The sequence below is a fragment of the Prunus persica genome, chromosome G3 (assembly GCF_000346465.2).
Source record: "Prunus persica cultivar Lovell chromosome G3, Prunus_persica_NCBIv2, whole genome shotgun sequence".
Taxonomy (NCBI): Eukaryota; Viridiplantae; Streptophyta; class Magnoliopsida; order Rosales; family Rosaceae; genus Prunus; species Prunus persica.
The window spans coordinates 1,369,098-1,394,054 of record NC_034011.1 but is presented as its reverse complement, the minus strand read 5'-3'; the positions used below and the strand labels follow the sequence as shown (position 1 = coordinate 1,394,054).

Sequence of the window (24,957 nt, the reverse complement as noted above, 5' to 3'; positions counted from 1 at the left end):
AGATCTGGGGAAAATATGATTTCCGGCAATTTACCTGCACATAAGAGCGAACAAATGAACGAAAACAACTTTGTCAAAGAATAATTGGGTAATTTACAGCAACCTCCGTTAAAGACGATGTATAATCAAATTTAAAGAACATGAGCGGTGCTAGGGAACGGGTTTTGGGAGTAGGATTTGATTAAGAATATAGACTAAAAGGGGTGATAGGGAACTTCAATCTAACAATGGCTTAGAAGAAACCACCACAAGAGGCTTTTTTGAAAAGTGGACTTATTCACTAACCTAAAAAGAAAAGACAAGAAGAGAGGAGGGGGAGGAGGGGTAGTGCTTCTTCCTCCTCCCCCTCTATGGAATTTTTCTTTAGGACCCACTTGATTAGTTAATTAATTATTTGAATTATTTTTAAAATCAAATATCATATAATGTTTTTGTCTGATTGGGTTTGTCCTTAAGGCATCAACCATTCTATTTAAACACAAGCCCTGGGTCTATCCAATTACATCACATATGAAAAAATTAAAAAAGTTCTTTTAGATTAATTAGACTATCACATATGTGGAATACTCCTGGTAGATTAGATTAATTAGACTATCAGTTGTAAAAATATAAAAAATTGGAATCAATTTTGCCAAACACACTAATAAGAAAAGTATATTGAGAGGGGTGATAATACACTAAACTCACACACTCAATACGGATGCTAGGACTCAAACTCAGGACCTTGTTTGGGAGAGCAATTACTTCAAATCACTACACTAGTGGGTCCTTTGAAGTGCTTTTCTTTTTCTTGATAGTGCTTGGAAGATGCAATATTCATAAATCCACTCATTATTATTAGTAGTTTAAAAATGATGGGATATTAACAATTAGTGGTGGTTTAAGACTGAAAAAAAAAAAAAACTAATAATGGATCTTTCAAGCTCATTGACCCACACAAGTCATGATTAATCTAATGGTAATGGATCTTTCAGGTTTCAGCGACCTCTTCTTGCAAGGAGGATATGCATTTCAAGTTTCAACTGAAACAGCCGTGTTCTGGACTTCGGTTGTTGAGTCAACATCTTGTATTTGGGCCCCAACCTGTCAGTTGATTTTATTCAATTGTATCGATGGCTAATTTGAGGACATAACCGAAATTTCGTCATTAATTTATTTCTTTGTGAAAAAAAATATACATTTGACTTTTTAAGAATTTCCATGGTTAGGAGGACAACTGGAGGGAAGAAGCCAAGAATGTGACATGTTTTTCCACAGAAGGAAGGCTTTGAACGAGCTGATTTAAATAGTGCTTAATTTTCTTTTTAAGAAAAATCAGACACAGAGAATGTAAAGAGAACTTTATCTGACAGTGATAAGCTACATATGGTTAAGAAAGGACCAACAATTATGTCTTGCTTCTCAAACTTTAATGATGTCGGTACAGTCAAGCAATTCCTCTTCACACTGCACCTTGGTCTTAGTCTTCTGCTCCTAGTTCATGCCCAGGATGATCAAGACAATCAGGTAGGAATATTTTGAAGGAAATAATGTTATCTATAATATATACATAGCTAATGAAAGCTTCTCTGTCTTTTTGTATGTGTGTGTCTATCTCAGAATTCATTAGCATAGATTGTGGCCTGCAGAAAGTTACCTATACCGAAACGACAACAAAAATTCGCTACATTTCAGACGCAAGCTTCATAGACACCGGTGAAAGTAAATCCGTGTTGAATGAGTTTAGAGATGACTATCAACAACCCTACTGGTCTCTAAGGAGCTTCCCTGAAGGAACCAGGAACTGGAACTGCTACAACATAAACGTCACAAGTGGCATCAAATATTTGATCAGAGCAAGTTTTGTTTATGGGAATTATGATGGCCAAGAAAAAGCACCTGAGTTTGAACTCCATCTTGGAGCTAACTTATGGGAGTCAATACGGTTTGAGAATGCCTCCATAGCAGCAGCACACAAAGAGCTTATACATGTCCCACTGCGAAGCTACATACATGTCTGTCTGGTGAACACAGGCTCCGGCGTTCCATTTATATCAGCAATAGAACTCAGGCCTTTACTTAATGCATCTTATCCAACACAAGTGGGGTCGTTGGCGCTTGAGATGCGATTTGATACTGGTCAAGTACCAACTGATTTTGAAGGATACAGGTGAGTGCCTAATCTCCTAGGAGTTAGATGATGAACATATACCTGGTCAACTTCTAATTGCTAATGAGACTGATGAAATATCGAAATCTATTTAGGTATCCGTTCGATGTTCATGATCGCTTCTGGTATGCCTATGACCGTGATGATTGGACACAATTAAGTAATCACAGACCATTGACTCTGGATCTAGCAATGATTACCAACCACCTCCTATTGTGATGCGTACTGCTGCAACGCCAAGACGTGCGAATGCCTCCTTGGATTTCTTCTGGCTGCCTGCTGATGACAAGGCATCATACTATGTATACATGCACTTTGCAGAAGTTGAAAAGCTACAAGCAAACCAATCCAGACTGCAATACATTACTAGGAACGGGCAGGTCATTTATGAGTCATTTGCTCCTGATTACTTGTACACAAATACTATTTTTAGCCCTGCCGCTTTGAGTGGAGGACAATATAATTTTTCAATCCGTAAGGCAGAGAACTCTACCCTTCCACCCATCCTCAACGCCATTGAGATTTACACATTGAAGGAATTCTTAGAGTTAGAAACAAACCAAGAAGATAGCAAGTCTTTCTTCCTTACACTAGCTTTCATACTCTCAGTTTAGTGTTTATATGTATATGATTGATTTAAATGAGATTTTCTGTTTGATTCTGAAAATGTTTTAATTAGTTGACGCAATCAACATCATCAAGTCAACATATAAGATTAAAAAGAACTGGCAAGGAGATCCATGTGCCCCTCAAGCTTACTTGTGGGAAGGGGTAAAGTGTAGCTATCCTCAAAATGACTCCCCAAGAATCATATCCTTGTAAGTATGCCTTCAAACAAAGTTACCGAAATTTTCATTCCCATTCCACTTATGTGTAGTAAATTTAAATTAATGGAACATGCAATCTGTAGGGACTTATCCTCGAGCGGATTAACAAGGGAGATAGCTCCTTCTATATCCAACCTTACAGTGATTCAGACATTGTGAGTATATATGTCTTCCTGTGAATAAGTTACCAGAAGGCAGACAGCACATGATCAGAATTTGATTTAAATAAGTTGAGCTTTTCATTTCAGGGATTTATCAAACAACAACTTGACAGGACCAATTCCTGACTTTTTGTCTCAATTGCCAGACTTAAATGTCATGTAAGTCATTTGGTTACCTGTATCTGGGGAGGAAAAAACTACAAATCTTTTGTTATGAACAAAGTATGGTGAAAGATTAGTGATTAATTTACCTTTGCAGAAACTTGGAGAAAAACAAGCTCGCAGGCTCAGTTCCAGTAGGACTGATTGAAAGAAGGAAGAATGGTTTTCTATCATTAAGGTGTGCTATGTGAAACCCATATAACCTTCAAATTTTGTACTTAACTCCAACTCACCACAACACTGTGTTAGAAGTTTGATCCACACAGATACTAGTTTTCTATTTCTGTTTTCCTATTTCGTTTTTAATGACAATATTAAATGATGAGGTGTTTCCCTACAAACTAGTTTTGAGAATTATAACATATGCTACAGAGGAATTTATATTCTTTGGTACAACAGATCAAAATCTAACTATTGTTGCTATCAACCATTTTTATGTCAGTTTGTGTGCAAATCCAAATCTATCCGGAAATGTTTCTTGCAAAAAGAAGCGCAATTTTGTTATTCCCGTAGTTGCGTCAGTCGCTGGAATCTCCATCCTCTTATTATCTGTAGCAGCTCTCTGTTGGGGCATTAAACGGAAAAGACAACCTGGTAAGACTTCCAAATATCTGTCAAAGTTCCTTTTTTTTTTTCTCTCTTATGGCCTTAAAGATGAAGAATTACGACTTGACATCAGATATCCAAGTGCATTTCTTAAACTTGTGATGAAATCTTAGGAGCTGTCACAGATGCAAATCCTATCATTGCACCAGTGGAGGCAAGGAAACGACAGTTTACATACTCTGAGATCCTCCAGATCACCAACAATTTAAAGAGGATTCTTGGCAAAGGTGGATTTGGAACAGTTTATCATGGATGCATAGACAAAACTCAAGTAGCTGTCAAGATGCTTTCACTGTCTTCAGTTCAAGTGCTTCAACAATTTCATGCTGAGGCACGTTTGTTAAAATAAGCTATGCAATCATTTTGAGCTCAATCTTATATAATAAACTAAGATGTTTCATTAGGGTCTCTTATCTTACAGGTTTATCTGCTGATGAGAGTTCATCATATTAACTTGACAAGCCTTGTAGGATAGAGCAATGATGAAAATCACATAGGAGTTGTGTACGAGCACATGGAAAATGGAAACTTACAACCATATCTATCAGGTTTGGCTGCAATTGAAACTATTCCATACCAGAATTTACCATTATTTAGTAACTTCTAATTTGATGGAAAACGACCAATAAATTACTGGAGGGTTTGATTTTTTTTAGCACTAGAAATCTAAGTTGTGCAGAAACATTCCTTGATCTCCACTTTTTTTTTTTTTCTGTGGATGCAGACCGCACTCCAGTTGTCTTCACTTGGGAAGGTAGACTTCAAATAGCTACAGATACTGCACAAGGTGTGAAACTAACATCTCCTCTCTTTTTTCTTTTCTTTTTTTTTTTTTTGAATTTTTTTTTTGTGATGAGAATTCACTGATGTCTGAATATGGAAATGCAGGATTGGAGTATCTGCACTATGGTTGTAGCCCACCTATGATCCACAGGGATGTGAAATCAACAAACATCTTGTTGAATGAAAATTTTCAAGCCAAACTATCTGACTTTGGCCTATCCAGAAATTTCCCTGTAGAGGATGGGACTCATATATTGACAGGTGTTGCTGGCACTCCGGGGTACCTTGCGCCCGAGTAAGTTTTTTGCTTTCAGTCTGGGTAATGATATATCAAATCTAATCCCAACGCATTTTAAATGCTAACTAATATTAATTTGGTATTGGTGCCCTCTTGTGCTATTGTTTTATATACCCATCATCCTTAATATTCAAAATATTAGTAATGTCACTGAAGCAAATTAAAGATAAAGCAAGGACATGAAAGAAGAAAGAAACCATATGTAAATGGACGTTTTAGCCAAGTTCTTTTGCAGAAGATATGACTTGAGTTGCATGGTTGCTTGAAGGTACAATATGTCAAACAGGCTAAATGAGAAAAGTGACGTTTACAGCTTTGGGGTTGTACTGTTGGAGATTATCGCAGGTCGACCTGCTTTTATAAACACACATGAAAGAATTCACATAAGTAAATGGGTTGGTTTGTTGCTTCCAAAAGGAGACATTTACAGCATTGTTGATCCAAGGTTAGAGAGAAGTTTCAATGTTAGCTCTGTCTGGAAAGCTGTGGAATTAGCAATGGCATGTGTATCTAAACACCCTATCAACAGGCCATCCATGAGCCAGGTATTGGTGGAACTAAAGGAGTGTTTGGCAACCGAACTGGCTCGAACAAAGCAGAGCGGCAATCACACTGAAATAGGAAATTCCATAAGGCAAGCACAGAGCATAATAGTAGGGCATGAACAAATTTCCATTGGCCACTTACCCATAAACAAGTGCCACAGTGTCACCCTCAACGCAATACCCAATTAGAGAAACCAAGTTCGTACGGTGAACTATCATCAACAATCTCACATGTTTGAGTTGAAATTAGTCCCACATTGGAACAATAGAGTTCCTTAGAGTTCTTTATAAGACTTACTCTTGCAAACAAAGCAGTTTGGATTGGCCATGCAAGTGGCCTAATTCAGTGGCTTGTAGGTATGACCTTTAAGTCAATGGGTAATATGGATACATATATATTTATATATATATACATATAAAATTAATTGAAAGGTGGGCCTTGGGGCTCTTGGGCTATGTGATTTAAATTAAACCCGATTAGTTAATTAATTATTTTAAAATAATGTTTTGAGTTTTTCCTATAAATTCGCAGAGAACACTCATATCATCATTCTTATATTGCCGCATAGATAAACCCAAAAATTTCGCTAAAAATGAAAGCGCTAGCGCTAGGACTTTGATTTAGAAAGTTGTATCCAAGTGGAGGAAGCGCCATATTTAATTTCATTATTCTATTTGTTGTTTAAAATATAATTACTAATTAAAGTAATTTAAAAAGGCTAACATATTACTTAATTACACATATTAAATTAAAGAAGTAGGCCCAAAAAAAAAAAAAAAAGAACACAACCTCTTCCGACGAAATTTCGTCGGCACAAGTGCATAGACCTCTCCCGACGAAAAAATCTATGCCGACGAAATTTCGTCGGGGGAAACCTAATCCGGCAAATTTTGTCGGCATAGACCTATGCCGACGAAAGTTTGTCGCGAGAGGTTTTTATTTTTATTTTTTATTTATACTTAAAAAATTTTGAAAATTATTATTATTTTTTCTTTTCATAATTACATTCATTAGTAATTATGTTCTAACAATTATTTCTCTAGTGAATAATTAGTATTAAATATTTTAATTAACATCATAAGTGATATTACTTAATAAATAGTATTTAGTTGTTAAAATTTTTAAATTTGATAAAATTCTTAATACCCATATGATACACGTACGTACGTATCTTTCAATAGTACCTCCGTATACGTCTTAAAGACTCCCTAAACGTATTGTACACGTACGCACGTATTTTAATGATTATTTAATTCAACACAATTAATTTCTATTTACCAAGTAATTTACGAAATTGAGTAAAATATTTAAATATTCACTAAAGAAATAATAATTAAAACATAATCACTAATTAAAGTAATTAAAAAAGGGCTAAGGTATACCAAATTACATGTATTGAATTGAAGAAGTTGGCCCAAAAGCAAAAGCAAATAAACAAATTTTATATTTTAAAATTTTAAAAAAAAATTTAAATATATTTATTATTATAAAATTTAAAAGAACACAACCTCTCCCGACGAAATTTAGTCGGCACAAGTGCATACACTTCTCCCGACGAAAAAATCTACGCCGACCAAATTTCGTCGGGGGAAACCTAATCCGGCAAATTTTGTCGGCATAGACCTATGCCGACGAAAGTTTGTCGCGAGAGGTTTTTATTTTTATTTTTTATTTATACTTAAAAAATTTTGAAAATTATTATTATTTTTTCTTTTCATAATTACATTCATTAGTGATTATGTTCTAACAATTATTTCTCTAGTGAATAATTAGTATTAAATATTTTAATTAACATCATAAGCGATATTACTTAATAAATAGTATTTAGTTGTTAAAATTTTTGAATTTGATAAAATTCTTAATACCCATATTATACACGTACGTACGTATCTTTCAATAGTACCTCCGTATACGTCTTAAAGACTCCCTAAACGTATTGTACACGTACGCACGTATTTTAATAATTATTTAATTCAAAACAATTAATTACTATTTACCAAGTAATTTACGAAATTGAGTAAAATATTTAAATATTCACTAAAGAAATAATAATTAAAACATAATCACTAATTAAAGTAATTAAAAAAGGGCTAAGGTATACCAAATTACATGTATTGAATTGAAGAAGTTGGCCCAAAAGCAAAAGCAAAGAAACAAATTTTATATTTTAAAATTTTAAAAAAACAAAATTTAATATATTTATTATTATAAAATTTTATTTTTTTTTAAAAAAAAAAGGAACACAACCTCTCCCGACGAAATTTCGTCGGCACAAGTACATAGACCTCTCCGGACGAAAAAATCTATGCCGACGAAATTTCGTCGGGGGAAACCTAATCCGGCAAATTTTGTTGGCATAAACCTATGCCGACGAACTTTTGTCCCGAGAGGTTTTTATTTTTATTTTTTATTTATACTTAAAAAAATTTGAAAATTATTATTATTTTTTCTTTTCATAATTACATTCATTAGTAATTATGTTCTAACGATTATTTCTCTAGTGAATAATTAGTATTAAATATTTTAATTAACATCATAAGTGATATTACTTAATAAATAGTATTTAGTTGTTAAAATTTTTGAATTTGATAAAATTCTTAATACCCATATTATACACGTACGTACGTATCTTTCAATAGTACCTCCGTATACGTCTTAAAGACTCCCTAAACGTATTGTACACGTACGCACGTATTTTAATGATTATTTAATTCAAAACAATTAATTACTATTTACCAAGTAATTTACGAAATTGAGTAAAATATTTAAATGTTCACTAAAGAAATAATAATTAAAACATAATTACTAATCAAAGTAATTAAAAAAGGGCTAAGGTATACCAAATTACATGTATTGAATTGAAGAAGTTGGCCCAAAAGCAAAAGCAAATAAACAAATTTTATATTTTAAAATTAAAAAAAAATTAAATATATTTATTATTATAAAATAAAATTTAAAATAAAAAAAGGAACACAACCTCTCCCGACGAATTTCGTCGGCAAAAGTGCATAGACCTCTCCCGACGAAAACATCTATGCCGACGAAATGTCGTCGGGGGAAACCTAATCCGGCAAATTTTGTCGGCATAGACCTATGCCGACGAAAGTTTGTCGCGAAAGATTTTTATTTTTATTCTTTATTTATACTTAAAAAATTTTGAACATTATTATTATTTTTTCTTTTCATAATTACATTCATTAGTAATTATGTTCTAACAATTATTTCTCTAGTGAATAATTAGTATTAAATATTTTAATTAACATCATAAGTGATATTACTTAATAAATAGTATTTAGTTGTTAAAATTTTTGAATTTGATAAAATTCTTAATACTCATATTATACACGTACGTACGTATGTTTCAATAGTACCTCCGTATACGTCTTAAAGACTCCCTAAATGTATTGTACACGTACGCACGTATTTTAATAATTATTTAATTTAAAACAATTAATTACTATTTACCAAGTAATTTACGAAATTGAGTAAAATATTTAAATATTCACTAAAGAAATAATAATTAAAACATAATCACTAATTAAAGTAATTAAAAAAGGGCTAAGGTATACCAAATTACATGTATTGAATTGAAGAAGTTGGCCCAAAAGCAAAAGCAAAGAAACAAATTTTATATTTTAAAATTTTAAAAAAAAATTTTAATTATTTTTATTATTATTAAATTTAAAAAAAAAAAAAAAAAAAAGGAACACAACCTCTCCCGACGAAATTTCGTCGGCACAAGTGCATAGACCTCTCCCGACGAACAAATCTATGCCGACGAAAGTTCGTCGGGGGAAACCTAATCCGGCAAATGTTGTCGGCATAGACCTATGCCGATGAAATTTTGTCGCGAGAGGTTTTTATTTTTATTTTTTATTTATCCTTAATTTTGAAAAATATTATTATTTTTTCTTTTCATAATTACATTCATTATTAATTATGTTCTAACAATTATTTCTCTAGTGAATAATTAGTATTAAATATTTTAATTAACATCATAAGTGATATTACTTAATATATAGTATTTAGTTGTTAAAATTTTTGAATTTGATAAAATTCTTAACACCCATATTATATACGTACGTACGTATTTTTCAATAGTACCTCTGTATACGTCTTAAAGACTCGGTATAATGAAAGCAAACGTATTGTACACGTACGCACGTATTTTAATGATTATTTAATTCAAAACAATTAATTACTATTTACCAAGTAATTTACGACATTGAGTAAAATATTTAAATATTCACTAAAGAAATAATAATTAAAACATAATCACTAATTAAAGTAATTAAAAAAGGGCTAAGGTATACCTAATTACATGTATTGAATTGAAGAAGTTGGCCCAAAAGCAAAAGCAAAGAAACAAATTTTATATTTTAATTTTTTAAAAAAAAAATTAAATATATTTATAAATAAAAAAGGGAAAATGAGTATAGCCGCACAGCTATACTATTTCTTAACAAATTTCACACAGAATCCAGTAGAGCCGCGCGGCTATAATGCATACGTATGTATACAGACCCGCCCAGCGCTCATTCGCCACGCGTCAAACGAGCAGAACCCCCTTTTTTTTAAAAAACAGTATAGCCGACCGGCTATACTATTTTTAAAAGCAATTAAGGGCAAACAGAGTATAGCCAGGCGGCTATACTAATTTTTTATTTATTATATATCATTTTTATGTGTTCGATGGTTGATATATGTATATATAACTAATCGAAAGGTTTGCCTTGGGCCTTGGGGCTCTTGGGCTATGTGATTTAAATTAAACCCGATTAGTTAATTAATTATTTTAAAATAATATTTTGAGTTTGTCCTATAAATTCGCAGAGAACACTCATATCATCATTCTTATATAGCCGCATAGATAAACCCAAAAATTTCTCTAAAAATGAAAGCGCTAGCGCTAGGACTTTGATTTAGAAAGTTGTATCCAAGTGGAAGAAGCGCCATATTTAATTTCATTATTCTATTTGTTGTTTAAAATATAATTACTAATTAAAGTAATTAAAAAAGGCTAAGATATTACTTAATTACACATATTAAATTAAAGAAGTAGGCCCAAAAAAAAAGTTAAGAAAGCAATTTTATATCTTTTAATATATACTAGCTTTTCTGCACGCGCTTCCGCGCATGCGAGAGGTTTTTTTAAAAAAAATTTTAAATTTATTTTAGAATTAAAAAAGATAATGGATATTTGTGTTCCATAAAAATAGGACCCATTATCTGAATTTTTTTTTAATTTTAATTTTTTTAATACGAAAAATTGTAAATTTACCATATTATCCTCATTTAATTAATAATTTCAATTCTTAATGTTGCATTAACCAATGGCATTTTCTGGTATTTTGAATGTTTCACCATTCTCTGCCTTTTGCTTTATATATATAGATATATTTAAAAATTTCCCAGAAGTAATTTTCATTTCAAAACGTATAGCCGCACGGCTATACTACATATAAAAGGAACGCACCAGGGCCTAGGTGCCACGTGTCAGGCTGTACTATATTTTTTAAAAAAGGGAAAATGAGTATAGCCGCACGGCTATACTATTTTTTTTAAAAATTTCACACAGAATCCAGTATAGCCGCGCGGCTATACTGTATACGAATGTATACAGACCCGCCCAGCGTTCATTCGCCACGCGTCAAACGAGTAGAACCCCCTTTTTTAAAATAAAAAAAAAGTATAGCCGCACGGCTATGCTATTTTTAAAAGCAATTAAGGGGCAAACATAGTATAGCCGGGCGGCGATACTAATTTTTTTTAGTATATATCATTTTTATGTGTTCGATGGTTGATATATGTATATATAACTAATCGAAAGGTTTGCCTTGGGCCTTGGGGCTCTTGGGCTATGTGATTTAAATTAAATCCGATTAGTTAATTAATTATTTTAAAATAATGTTTTGAGTTTGTCCTATAAATTCGCAGAGAACACTCATATCATCATTCTTATATAGCCGCATAGATAAACCCAAAAATTTCGCTAAAAATGAAAGCGCTAGCGCTAGGACTTTGATTTAGAAAGTTGTATCCAAGTGGAGGAAGCGCCATATTTAATTTCATTATTCTATTTGTTATTTAAAATATAATTACTAATTAAAGTAATTAAAAAAGGCTAACATATTACTTAATTACACATATTAAATTAAAGAAGTAGGCCCAAAAAAAAAAAGTTAAGAAAGCAATTTTATATCTTTTAATATATATACATATTTAAAAATTTCCCAAAAGTAATTTTCATTTCAAAACGTATAGCCGCACGGCTATACTACATATGAAAGGAACGTGCCAGGGCCTAGGTGCCACGTGTCTGGCTGTACTATTTTTTTTTTTTTTTAAAAGGGAAAATGCGTATAGCCGAACGGCAATACTATTTCTTAAAAAATTTCACACAGAATCCAGTATAGCCGCGCGGCTATACTGTATACGTATGTATACAGACCCGCCCAGTGCTCATTCGCCACGCGTCAAACAAGCAGAACCCCCCCTTTTTTTAAAAAAAAAGTATAGCCGTACGGCTATACTATTTTTTAATCCAATTAAGGGGCAAACAGAGTATAGCCGGGCGGCTATAGTAATTTTTTTTTTTTGGTATATATCATTTTTATGCGTTCGATGGTTGATATATGTATATATAACTAATCGAAAGGTTTGCCTTGGGCCTTGGGGCTCTTGGGCTATGTGATTTAAATTAAACCCGATTAGTTAATTAATTATTTTTAAATAATATTTTGAGTTTGTCCTATAAATTCGCAGAGAACACTCATATCATTATTCTTATATAGCGCATAGATAAACCCAAAAATTTCGCTAAATATGAAAGCGCTAGCGCTAGGACTTTGATTTAGAAAGTTGTATCCAAGTGGAGGAAGCGCCATATTTAATTTCATTATTCTATTTGTTGTTTAAAATATAATTACTAATTAAAGTAATTAAAAAAGGCTAACATATCACTTAATTACACATATTAAATTAAAGAAGTAGGCCCAAAAAAAAAAAGTTAAGAAAGCAAGTTTATATCTTTTAATATATATATATTTAAAAATTTCCCAAAAGTAATTTTCATTTCAAGAAGTATAGCCGCACGGCTATACTACATATAAAAGGAACGCGCCGGGGCCTGGGTGCCACGTGTCAGGCTGTACTATTTTTTGGGAAAAAAGGGAAAATGAGTATAGCCGCACGGCTATACTATTTCTTAAAAAATTTCAAACAGAATCCACTATAGCCGGGCGGCTATATTGTATACGTATGTATACAGTCCCGCCCAGCGCTCATTCGCCACGCGTCAAACGAGCAGAACCGTTTTTTTTTACAAAAAACAGTATAGCCGCACGGCTATACTATTTTTAAAAGCAATTAAGGCAAATAGAGTATAGCCGGGCGGCTATACTATTTTTTATTTAGTATATATCATTTTTATGTGTTCAATGGTTGATATATGTATATATAACTAATCAAAAGGTTAGCCTTGGGCCTTGGGGTTCTTGGGCTCTGTGATTTAAATTAAACCCGATTAGTTAATTAATTTTTTTAAATAATATTTTAAGTTTGTCCTATAAATTTGCAGAGAACACTCATATCATCATTGTTGTATAGACACATAGATAAACCCAAAAATTTCGCTAGAAATGAAAGCGCTAGCGCTAGGACTTTGATTTAGAAAGTTGTATCCTAGTGGAGCAAGCGCCATATTTAATTTCATTATTCTATTTGTTGTTTAAAATATAATTACTAATTAAAGTAATTAAAAAAGGCTAACATATTACTTATTTAAATATATTAATTTAAAGAAGTAGGCCAAAAAAACAAAAGTTAAGAAACTAATTTTATATCTTTTAATAAAAAAAATTTTAAAAAAAATTCCCGAATGTAATTTTCATTTCAAAAAGTATAGCTGCACAACTCTACGATTTATACATATAAAAGGGACGCGCCAGGGCCCAGGTGCCACGTGTCAAAATGAGTAAAGCCGGGCCGGCTGTACTTCTTTTGGAGGAAAAATAGGGAAATGAGTATAGCCGCACGGCTATACTATTTCTTAAAACCTGCTCGGTATATGTTAGCTTGTTCGAAAACCTGCTCTCAAAACCCTCAAAAATTCCCTGTGATATTCTCACCCAGCGGATGAAGCACAGCAGCAGCACCACATCGTCATGAGCCGCTATGACAGCCGCTCCGGCGACCCCACTTCGTACCGTGACCGGAAAAGGTAAACCCTCTTTGATTCTCTCATATATGTATGTATACTTGTATATCTATGAATGCGTATAGTTATAGGTTACTTTGCACAATGTGTTTATGTATTTGCCAATGCTACATGGTTGTGTTTCTCCAGTGGCCCCAAGACAAAACTGATTTTGTTTCTGAGTTTCATTTACATTTACCTGGTTTTCTCAAATTTGTGTAAATTCTGCGGTGTTTTAGTGATTCGGGGTTTGGTGTGACCGGCTACGGTGGCTCAGCACGGTCTTCGTCAAGCAAGAAGGATTATGATGGTGCTAAAGTCACCGAGGAAATTTGATTTGGATGGATTGACACCTTTCGAGAAGAATTTCTATGTTGAGTCACCTGTTGAAGTGGAAAGAATGTCAGAGAAGGAGGTTGAGGAGTATAGGCAACGGAGGGAAATTACCATTGAAGGCCGTGATGTTCCAAAGCCGATCAAGAGTTTCTATGACACTGGGTTTCCGGGTGCATTTGAGGTTTCACATTGATTCATTTTGAAAAACATATAATTTTTAGTCTATCCTGAAAATCTTTATGATTCACCCAAAAAAACGAGGTAACTTGGTTGGAGAATTTTTAGCCTATGCTTCCGTTTGTGTTAAAAAGAAATGGTATAGCCGCCCGGCTATACACGGGGGCTGTACTCGGTTTTTTATAAATTTTTCAACTAATTAATCAATTGTATAGCCGTGCGGCTATACTCGTTTTTTCAATTTTTTTAAGAAATAGCATAGCCCTTTTTTTCTAATATTTTTAAAGAGTCCGTTCTCTTGGATCCCTCCAAAAGACCCACCCTTAGATTTAATCTAAAGGCTCAAAAAGACTACATTTTGTTTTATTTTTTCACAGCATGATATATTAATTTAACTTAAACACGTTCTTCTGAGAACGTGTTCTTCCTCTCATTGCTCGCCGTCACAGCACCTCCGACTCCCACGTCACAAACAAAATTCCAGAGCCACCCTTCCCCTCGCACTTCAACAGGATTGAACTTCGAGGCTCCGACAACCAAGCTCATTCTCTTGCTATTCTTCCCTTTTGCACTCAATTTTCTGATTTGAAATCCAAAATCTGAGTGGCTCATGAACCCAGGGAAATTTTCAATTTTTATTTTGGGCACTTTTATTCGATTTGAATGAATATTTATGCATACTATATTTTGATGAATAACCACAGTTAAAACTTTAAACTTAGTATTCTAATCCAAAACATTCATGAATGGCATGTACAGGCAATCAAGCCATAGCATCTGAATGATCAAATTAAACACTTTTTAGGTTTACATATTAACTCCGGATTCGAAAGCATACAGAAAATCAGAACCAAATGCAATCACTAATCCAATGGATCAAATCAAACTAAATCAAAATGAAAACAAATTTTCTCCATGGATAAATCAGAAGTGCTGGGATGGGTGCTGTGTCGGCGAGCGGTGGGAGGAAGATGAACACGTCTTAATTTTTGGGCTTTGGGCTGAGAACTTGTTTTACTATGAGTAACTTTTTGGTCTTTGTTTAAGTTAATTTAATATGTCAGAAAAAAGTAAAACAAAATAGATTTTTTTAATTAGTTTTTTTTTTAGCCCTTAGATTAGATCTAAGGGTGAGTGATCATAAGTCTCTTGGATCACAGGGTCCAAGAGAACGGTAGCGGCATGGCTTTATTCGGTTTTTTTAAATAAATAGTATAGTCGAGCAACTATACTCTTTACCCACTCTGGATTGTATTTCACTAATTCAAACTGTCTATTTTGTAGATACTCATTCAAAGATCATCTATACAAAAAATCACTTGAATCCGATATCATTTGACCACTCAATTAAGTTATTGAAATTTTAGCATTTTCTTGAAGCACCGTGTTCATTGGTTTTGTAAGACACAATTGGATGTCGAAACGGTTTCCGATTTGTTTAATTTTTTGTAAGGATGATCTATGAATGAAGACCTAAAAAATAGATGTTTGGATCATTGAGAAAAAAATTGTAGGGTACCCTAAAGGGCATCCCTCAAATAATTTTATTTGAGGGATCCCTCAATAGAAGGGGACTGTATATATATATATATATATATATATACTGGATCCTCTTTTTCTTTTATATTTTTTCCCAGATTAGAGTTGTTTAGAGCATTATCTATTACTTTTTAAGACTTATTACCTGTATAAAGAATTTAACAATTTCACGTATAGTACTCTATTATACACGTACGTATCTATATTTCAATAATATATCCGTGTTTTGTACATGTCTTAAAAACTCGGTAAAATTCATGCTTTTTAAAAAGCAAATGTACAATACTTGTACTAATACTAAACATGTATGTATTTTATTCGTATAGCTACGCGGCTATACCAAATTATTATCAATAAAGTACAAACTAATGTAACTAGGAGAGACCCTTTTTCATAATTTTTTTATTAAATAGTATAGCCGAGCGGCTATACCATTTAAATAGAATGTATTTAAATAGTACAGCCGCTTGTCTATAATACAGTTTTTTATAATAAAAAATAGTATAGCCATGCGGCAATACTTATTTTTTTTCAATTTTTTAAAATAAATAATATAGTCGAGCGGCGATACTCGGATTTTTCAAACTTTTTTAAAGAAATAGTATGAGCGTGCGGCAATATTCAGTTTTTCCAGTATTTTTAAAAAGAAATGGTATAGTCGCGCAGCTATAATGGGTATCTTACAATTGTTTAAAAATAAATAGTATAGCCGGGTGGGTATAGTCGGATTTTTTCTAATTTTTTAAAAAAGAAATAGTATAGCCGCGCGGCTATACTCTAAAAAAAAAGCGAGAGCTTCATATTTTTTTCAATTTCTGTTTTGCAATTTCGAATTCAATGAAAAAGTGGTAGAAAGAGTTTGTTGGATTTGAGAAATAGGCTTTGCAATGCTTTTTAGTGACGGCTTCTGTTTTGTGGGCTGCATCAAGAAAGTACAACTTCGATCTTCATGTTTTAGAGTCTAAAGCACAATATGCTGAGGATAGACTCGAAGTCGAAACTGTTGCCTTCTCAGCCTCAAAAGGTCATGCACTGATGTACTCAATCCATCTATGGTCTATGGCTATGAGTGTGTGATGTTGTTAGTGTGGTGGTCATTTTCCCATTGGCTTCTTTCTCTTTGCTTTCAGATGGCTGACATTGTTACAGAACAATGGATTCAAATTCAGCGAGTTGAGCAGGCTTTTCATATTACACAAGTAAGTTTTTTCTGCTTGAAACTGGCTTCAGGTTCTTTATTTGCTAAATTCATAAGTTTTGTTGATTCGCTAATATTTGCTAGTTCCCTTTTTTTTTTTAATTAAAAAAATTAGGACTTCATATTAGGGAGTTTTTATCAAAAATAGCCAAAATTTAACCCCCAAATTCATAAATGTCAGTTTTTTAAAATCCTTTCAAATATAGCAAAAAACTCACTTAAATTGACCCAAATGCCCTCTAAATTATAACTCAATTACACCTAAAAGCTAAAACCGAAACTAGCAGGAGCACAAAAACAAGATTGGCTTCGTCAACTTAATCATGCCTATGAATCCTATCATAAAAATGACAATGTAATTACCAAAAAGAAGAATAATAGGAACAGCCGATGTTTTCATAAATCCAAGCAATAAAAATCATCTCTGCGGCTATGGCTTGATTCGGTGGGTTTGGGAGTTTTTTACAATAAAAAAAGTTGAAGTCAGTTTCTTGACATAATAATTTTTAATTGAAAAAAAAGTTGAACTTTCTTGCAAAATTCGTATCATAAATACTGCTAGTCTGCATATGATATCAGGGGTTAAACTTTCTTGCAAACCATCATATGTGTTGCTGCCTTCCCTCAGCACAAAAGGTCAAGAAAAATTGCAAGGCCCTCGCTGTTCATAGACTATCTTCCCACAACACAAACTTGTCTATATTAACTTTGCTTTCCATTAAGGGTGATTGGCGAGAGGCAGTGTCCTTGTGTTTGAGGGTAGGCTGGGTGGAGGGTGAGGCTTGTGCTCAGTAGGTTACGGCTTGGAAGAGCATGCTTTTTGGTTAGGTTTTAATTTAGAGGGCATTTGGGTCAATTTAAATGAGTTTTTGGCTATATTTGAAAGTTTTTTGAAAAACTGACATTTATGAATTTGAAGGTTAAATTTTGGCTATTTTTGATAAAAACTCCATATTAGGACTTCAAGGTTCAAAGACAATTAACAAGACGCACATTCTTGAAGGTAATACTTATTTAATTATTATTGATTTAGTGAATAATTAGTATATAAATATTTAATTAATGTCATAAATTACTTAATAAATAGTAAGTATTTAAATATGTTAATTAATTTAATAAATTACTTAATTAATAGTAATTAATTATTTTTAAATTATTTTTGTGGATTTTTTTATACAAAATTATTTTGTTTAGTTTAATCTTTGTAATTAAGTAATATCTTAGCCTTATTTAATTACTTTAATTAATATCTATGTTTTAATTAATATTTATTTAGTGAATAATTAGTATTTAATTTTTTAATTAATTTCATAAATTACTTAATAAATAGTAATGAATTATATTTAATTATCTAAAATATTTTTGTGGACTTTAAAATTATTTTAAAAATAGTTTCAATTATTACAAAATCCTAGAAAATTATTGTAGTTATTCCAAAAATTTTACCCTCCAAACCCTAAATCCAAGTCTTGAACCAAAAATCCTAGCTTCCGAAGTTGTTCCAACACCGTTCACAAGGTCGATCCTTAACCTTAAACCTACTGCGTGGCACTTAGGACTCGATTTAGCTTGGATACTCATGTAACTTGACTTAGGGCTATACAATTAAGGTTTTCATCTCAATATTGGATTAGTACAACGTAATCTTTTACTCACCAATGATATTTTGGGGGTTATGAATGTTTCACTTTTAAGGCATTCTGCCTTCTTCTTTTAAAAATACAAACGATATTCGACCTTAATCTAATATAAACTACGAGAATGAGAATTCAAATTCGAGTGTAGAGTGAGGAGCTCATCCTCTCTGCCTTTTTTTCCCTCTTCTGCCTTTATATATGTATTGACTCTTAAACTTTATTTTACCTCATAATCATGAGTAATTACAGTGTGGCACAAAAGAATTACAAACTAAAGGCCAAGATGTTGTAATTCTAATGATAAGCATCTAGCCCACAATTTTTTTCAAAATATCATTTGAAGGGGTATGTGTTAAAAAAAACATTTCTAGGATATTTATTGAGAAACACCTTTTGTAGGGTTTATAGCAAAAACGCTATGGGCATAAGTGCTGCAATATTTAGTAGTGGACTTTACAACTTGCAATAATAAGAGCATTTTCATCCATTTGTCATGGCAAATGACAAGGGCAAGTAAGGGCGGTTACTGTTCACATGAATATTATCTCCCTGGTAAATTTTTGGGTATTTTTCCACCCATTGCCATTGCAACCCGAGCAATAACTATTCACATGGTATTAATTTTTTTAAATATGTATGAGATTAATAAATAAATAAATCATAATTTTTTTTAAAAATTTCTATTTAAAAAAAATTTTAAAAATTTATTCGCTAACATCAACGCTCTCAAACGGCAGCTAGGGCTGATCTTACCTTCGGACCTGCTCATTCTTAGTGGAGCCCACATCCTGTCTGGGCTAGAATGAATTAGTGGAGAGATTTTTTGAGTCCAAAGGGCTTTTTGCCATGGCCTTTAGGCTATGGGTGGAAATGTTCTAAGGGCCAAATTTCTAGGCTGCAATTGGTGTAGATGTGACAGCCAAGAATTTTCCATTTCATGGCCCAATATCTTACCATTTTCTAATAAAATTTTTATTTTCTACAGTTTTTATTTGTTGGGACTCCGGGACAGGGGAGTGAGGGTTAATGCCTAGCCTTCTACAAGCAAACACAAGGGAAAGAGGGCATAGTAGCTTTCACCTTCTTCAATCTCTGTGTGTGTGATTATTCACTCTTTTCTCTTTAGCCCCAGAAAAACCCTAAACCAGTCTTACCTCAAAACCTCAAAAGCAATCGAAATGCACCATCTTTCTAAGAATGCGTGAATATACACAGAAGAAGAGCATGAAGAAACAGAGAAAGGCAAAGACTTGCATTGCTTTGATGTGATGAGATGAGATGAGATCGTCCTCTTATACTCTGCTCTCTCGCCTCCGCCATACCCATCGCTTCAATTCGCGCTGCCAATCCCAATTTCTGCTCTTTCACTACTCAGACCCAAAGCTCACACAAAATAACGACTGCAGCTTCTCCCAGAACGCTCCGTTTAGCTCCTCCGCTCACACTCTGCTGCGCGGTCTGGTTTCGTCATCTGCTTGCTCAAAACGGCTCGTTCTGCTCGACTTGGTTTCTTCTGGTAGTGTTGTTCACCATCAACATCAGCAGCAGCACTTGTTCCATCGCAGTAGGTCCTTTTGATTTTTTTGAGAATTTGTAAATTTTTATTGGGAAAGTGGTCAGTAGCTCAATTTAGCTGAGAGCTTTGTGTATATGGGTAACTGGGTATGCATTGATTTGCAGATTTCTTTACTAGAGCTAAACAGGTCAAGATTCAATTCAATGACGAGCACAGGTACCCAGCACAAAAATGTTTGAAATTTTCCAAGTTTGTACATTTATTGTTAATTTCTTTAATTACTGGGAATTTCATTAAACCCCTCTGTTTTTGCACCAAATCTATAATGCTAGTCAAAGGGCAGTCACAACTGCATTGTGGTGCAACTTCCTTGTGTTTTCTCTCAAATTTGGTGTCTGGTTATCAACCGCCAGTCATGTTATGTTTGCTGAAGTTGTTCACTCAGTTGCAGATTTTGCAAATCAGGTATTGGGTTCATGCTGGCTGATGTCTATTCTAAATCAATATTGTTGTGGTTTCTCATTTTACGATTAACTCGATTCATTGTACATTTAATGCAAAGAAACTAATCCGTGTTGATATTGTAGGCGCTTCTTGCTTATGGTTTGAGTAGCTCAAGGCGTGCACCGGATGCTCTCCACCCGTGAGTCTTTCAATATCATGACCACCTTTTTGCATCATTGATAAAACCTTCGTTAGCTCTCATTCTTTCCTTTTTTTCTTTTCTCAAGACAAGTTTTACATTATGTAACAGTCTCTAACTGGTAATTTAAGATACCAGATGTTTCTAAAGAAAAGCTTCATAAGGAAGAAATCTAGGATCTAAAATAAAATTTAGCCATGAATTAGATTGGTTGAAGTACTTTGATGATTCTAGGAAACAAGTTGAATTCGATGGTAAAAGTGCATAACATAGAAGTCAAGAGCTGTGATTAGAAACTAACTACTTGCATTTATATTATTCTTTGTTCATGAAGAGAATTCGTTCTAATTATCATGCGATATCTTTGATTCTGGCAGTTATGGATACTCCAAGGAAAGATTTGTCTGGTCTTTGATATCTGCTGTTGGTATCTTTTGTCTTGGTTCTGGTGCGACTATTGTTCATGGATTTCAAAACTTGTGGACTTCACAGGTTATTGACTAATTGAGTTTTTACGTGGAAAATTTGTTACCCAAACTTCTGTGTGCTCTTTTCTTTTTAATTTTTCATTCTTCTCTGTTGTGTTTGTAAATTCAATTGTGGTTTTTATTGAATTTGTCTGCCTCTTCCTCAGCCCCCTCCAAATATTCAGTATGCAGCTCTTGTGATTGGTGGCTCATTTATTATTGAAGGTACAACTCAATGCATTATCTTTTAAGGATGATTGGGGGATTATTTTTTACTTTTTTTCTTTCTCATGACTTTGAATCCATTCCTCAGGTGCTTCTCTTCTTGTTGCCATACAAGCTGTCAAGAAAGGTGCAGCTGCTGAGGGCATGAAATTGAGAGACTACATTTGGCGTGGCCATGATCCCACATCTGTTGCTGTCATGACAGAGGTAATCCACTGAGTCACTGTTCCTTTATTCCCTTAAGGTTGTTAGAACTTGTTTGTTTACATGATTGCAGGTGAATGGATCAGAATTGAATTGTTAGAAAGGAAGAAATGATTAGTAGAGAAAAAGGGGAAGAATGATAATTTCAGTAGTACCAATGAGTACATTAGAGTATGCTTAATTGCTAAACTTTGAAAATGAGCTCATCTACTTAAACCTTGTAGACCTTCCATCTGATCGTGGCCAATCCAAATTTCTAGTGCGTTCTATGCTAAGGTGTTGGAGCAAGAAACTATCTTAAACAACCAAACCCAACATGCAACTTCATTGAAAACCTTCACTAACCGAAGCCTAAACTTAGAGTTAATTGAGAAAACATGAAGCCACACGTCTTGTTTAGCATTGTGTAGTTCATTCTCTGTGTGGCAGTAGTTGTCAAGTTACTTTTCAGTAGGCCATTGAATACAGTTTTTCTGGTATGATAACAAGCTATAACCCTTTGTAAATGATCTCATATATGCAGGATGGCGCGGCTGTAACTGGTCTTGCTATTGCTGCGGCATCATTGGTTGCAGTGAATAGAACAGGAAATGCAATTTATGATCCCATAGGATCAATTGTAGTTGGCAACCTACTTGGAATGGTATGTAATACTTCTTCTAAAGTTATACAGGAACTGCAATAGAATACCATATTGCTGTCTAAGGAAGATGATGTGAATATCTGCAATACAATGCTAATCTTGAAGTTGTGGATTACCAAATGTTGGGTATCCCATGATAATAATAAACGAACCAAATACACTACAGATTGTGACTCCGTCACTTGGTAAAACTATGATTGTACAACTGAATTGAATCTAACATGCAGGTGGCTATTTTTCTGATCCAAAGGAATAGGCATGCTTTGATTGGTAGGGCAATGGACGACCATGATATGGAGAAGGTTCTCCAGTTCTTGAAAAATGACCCGGTATCATTATGTTCAATGATGTTTTTTTTGGTAATTGATGTACCCTCATGTTTTTAAGGTTATTAAATATCGCTGATTTTTTTTAATAGGTTGTGGATTCCCTATATGATTGCAAAAGTGAGGTGATTGGTCCTGGGTTCTTCCGATTTAAGGCTGAAATAGGTGACTCTCTTTTCATCTCCTATTCTTTCTTTTCTCGATTATTCTTGGGTTAGGTTTCCAGTTAAACCTAGGTTCTGACAAATCACTACTGTTCTAGTATTCATAGGTTTGGCAGATATTGATAAATCAAAAGTCAATCATTATCAGTAGCTTAGCAACTTATTGGCACTATTAACATGCAGACGTTGCAGCAGTATTTTCTTTTGTAATTTGATTATTACTAAAACTTTAGTTTACTATTTAAACTCTATTGTCTCTCTCTTTAGAAGTCTGTTATTTCTATTAGTTTGCATCTGGCATTATTGGAATATCAATGTGACAGATTTCAATGGAGTGGTGGTAGTTCAAAATTATCTCCACAGGACTGGGCGTGAAGAATGGGCTAAGCAGGTTAATTATCTCTATAGATCTCTATTGTTTTTTCATTTCTTTTTCTGGATCTACAAACCTTCTTTGTAGTAAGTAATTCCTTGGTGTACTTGCTGATTGCCGAGTGTCATATATGAATAATGTTGATTTGCTACAGTTTCGTGATGCTGCAAAGGAGAAGGATGATACTGCGTTGCTTAAAATCATGTCAAATTATGGTATGTGTTATGATTTTTATATTTATTCAAAATTGTATTATTTTGGTGATTGAGTTGAACTTGCATTGCAATATATTAGGACGTATCTTTCCTGTTGCAGGTGAAGAGGTAGTGACAGCCTTAGGAAGTGAAGTTGATAGGTTGGAAAAGGAGATCCAAGAGCTTGTTCCCGGTATACGGCATGTCGACATTGAGGCACACAATCCAATAGACCTTTCCCCATGATTTACATATTTATTTATGTATGCAGTAATGCTTGATCATTCTTTTCAGAAAATCTGCATGTGCTATCATTTGATTAATGACATGAGCGGCTTCTTGCTTCTTTAGGCGGGATATAGAAACGTATATATCAACTGTCAATAGTTAAGTAAAAGATCCCACAGATATATAACAATGTATCTGTCAAAATTTGCTTGCATGCGATTTGTCAATGCTTGGTTTAAGAGATTTTTCCAGTGTCATGATAGTCACAGCTTTTTTCTCTTCCGCCCGACAAGGATAGCCAGCATTCTTTGAGGGCATTATTTGTTGACTGTGCTAAGTTATGTATATTTTTTTTCTGAATATTAAAACTTTTAGTGCTCCTTTTAAGAGCGCCCAACAAGCCTTTGTTGTGTTCAAATTTGTTCGGCTCTAGCAATGCCTGTTTAGCTGGTTCTGCTCAGACTGGTTTTGTGCTGATTGTGTATTCATGTTGTCCTCATTCAGTCAACTTCAATACAAAGCTGATGTATAAAATTTTAATCAAATGCCACCCGTCAAAACAAAAACTGATGTTTCAAACCCATACCTTGTGAGATCTTGCTTCTCAAGTCTCAATACATCTACACGTAGGAAATAAGAAAGTTAGAAGTTGACAGAAGAAAAAGAAAAGAGAATTTAATAACAAAAATGAAGCCCCCATTTTTGCAGTTGACAGAAAAGTTTTGAACATAGAACTGCTTTCGAAGTTTTGGTTTTGAAAGTGGAGAAGAGAGAGGGAGAGGGAAAGCTATGCTCACGTCCCTTGGCAATTAACATAGCCATATATATATATATATGCTTTTGTGGACAGAGCTTCTTATATATGTTGCTTTTGTGAAACCGTGTCTTATCCGAAAAAACCTTGTGCTATTCTAAGGAATCTCCTGATTGTTTCAGTGCAATTGTTACAAAAGATTCTTGTAACCGAGAACAATTCTTCGTTTCAGATGTATCATGATAGCTCGAGGAAACTACTGCGTATTTTGTAGGGCTAAAATTGGAAATGGCTCATGCAGTTTACCTAGATGTTAAGGCAAGTCATATCTACTCAAGAATGTTTACTTAGTCTTAATCCATCTCCAATTTCTATGTTTCTCATTTGGAATAGGGGACAAAAAGAATGGATATTAGATCAACTACTTTCCTCTAATCAATCTAATTCCGGTTTTTAAGGTATTGAATTATGAACTATTTGATTCCATGTATGTTCGTCCTTGAAAATGAGGAATCAAAATCATGTATCTTTACCAAAAAAAAATTTGGTCTGAATGTATCTTTACCAAAATTAATACTACAAGACTTACATTTGAACAGGAGAC

The 24,957-nt window shown here is 33.6% G+C and overlaps 1 protein-coding gene and 1 pseudogene across 1 annotated transcript; both read left to right on the top strand.

Moving 5' to 3' along the window:
• Positions 1,329–5,243, top strand: LOC18782940 (annotated as a pseudogene).
• On the top strand, positions 19,583–24,031 carry LOC18784181 (metal tolerance protein C4). The gene is made up of 13 exons (XM_007215657.2): positions 19,583–20,180; positions 20,297–20,348; positions 20,465–20,597; positions 20,720–20,775; positions 21,153–21,267; positions 21,410–21,467; positions 21,556–21,674; positions 22,195–22,314; positions 22,542–22,643; positions 22,733–22,805; positions 23,128–23,195; positions 23,332–23,392; positions 23,493–24,031. Exons 1-13 carry the CDS (start codon positions 19,895–19,897, stop codon positions 23,615–23,617), a joined length of 1,368 nt encoding a protein of 455 aa, XP_007215719.2. The 5' UTR covers positions 19,583–19,894; the 3' UTR covers positions 23,618–24,031.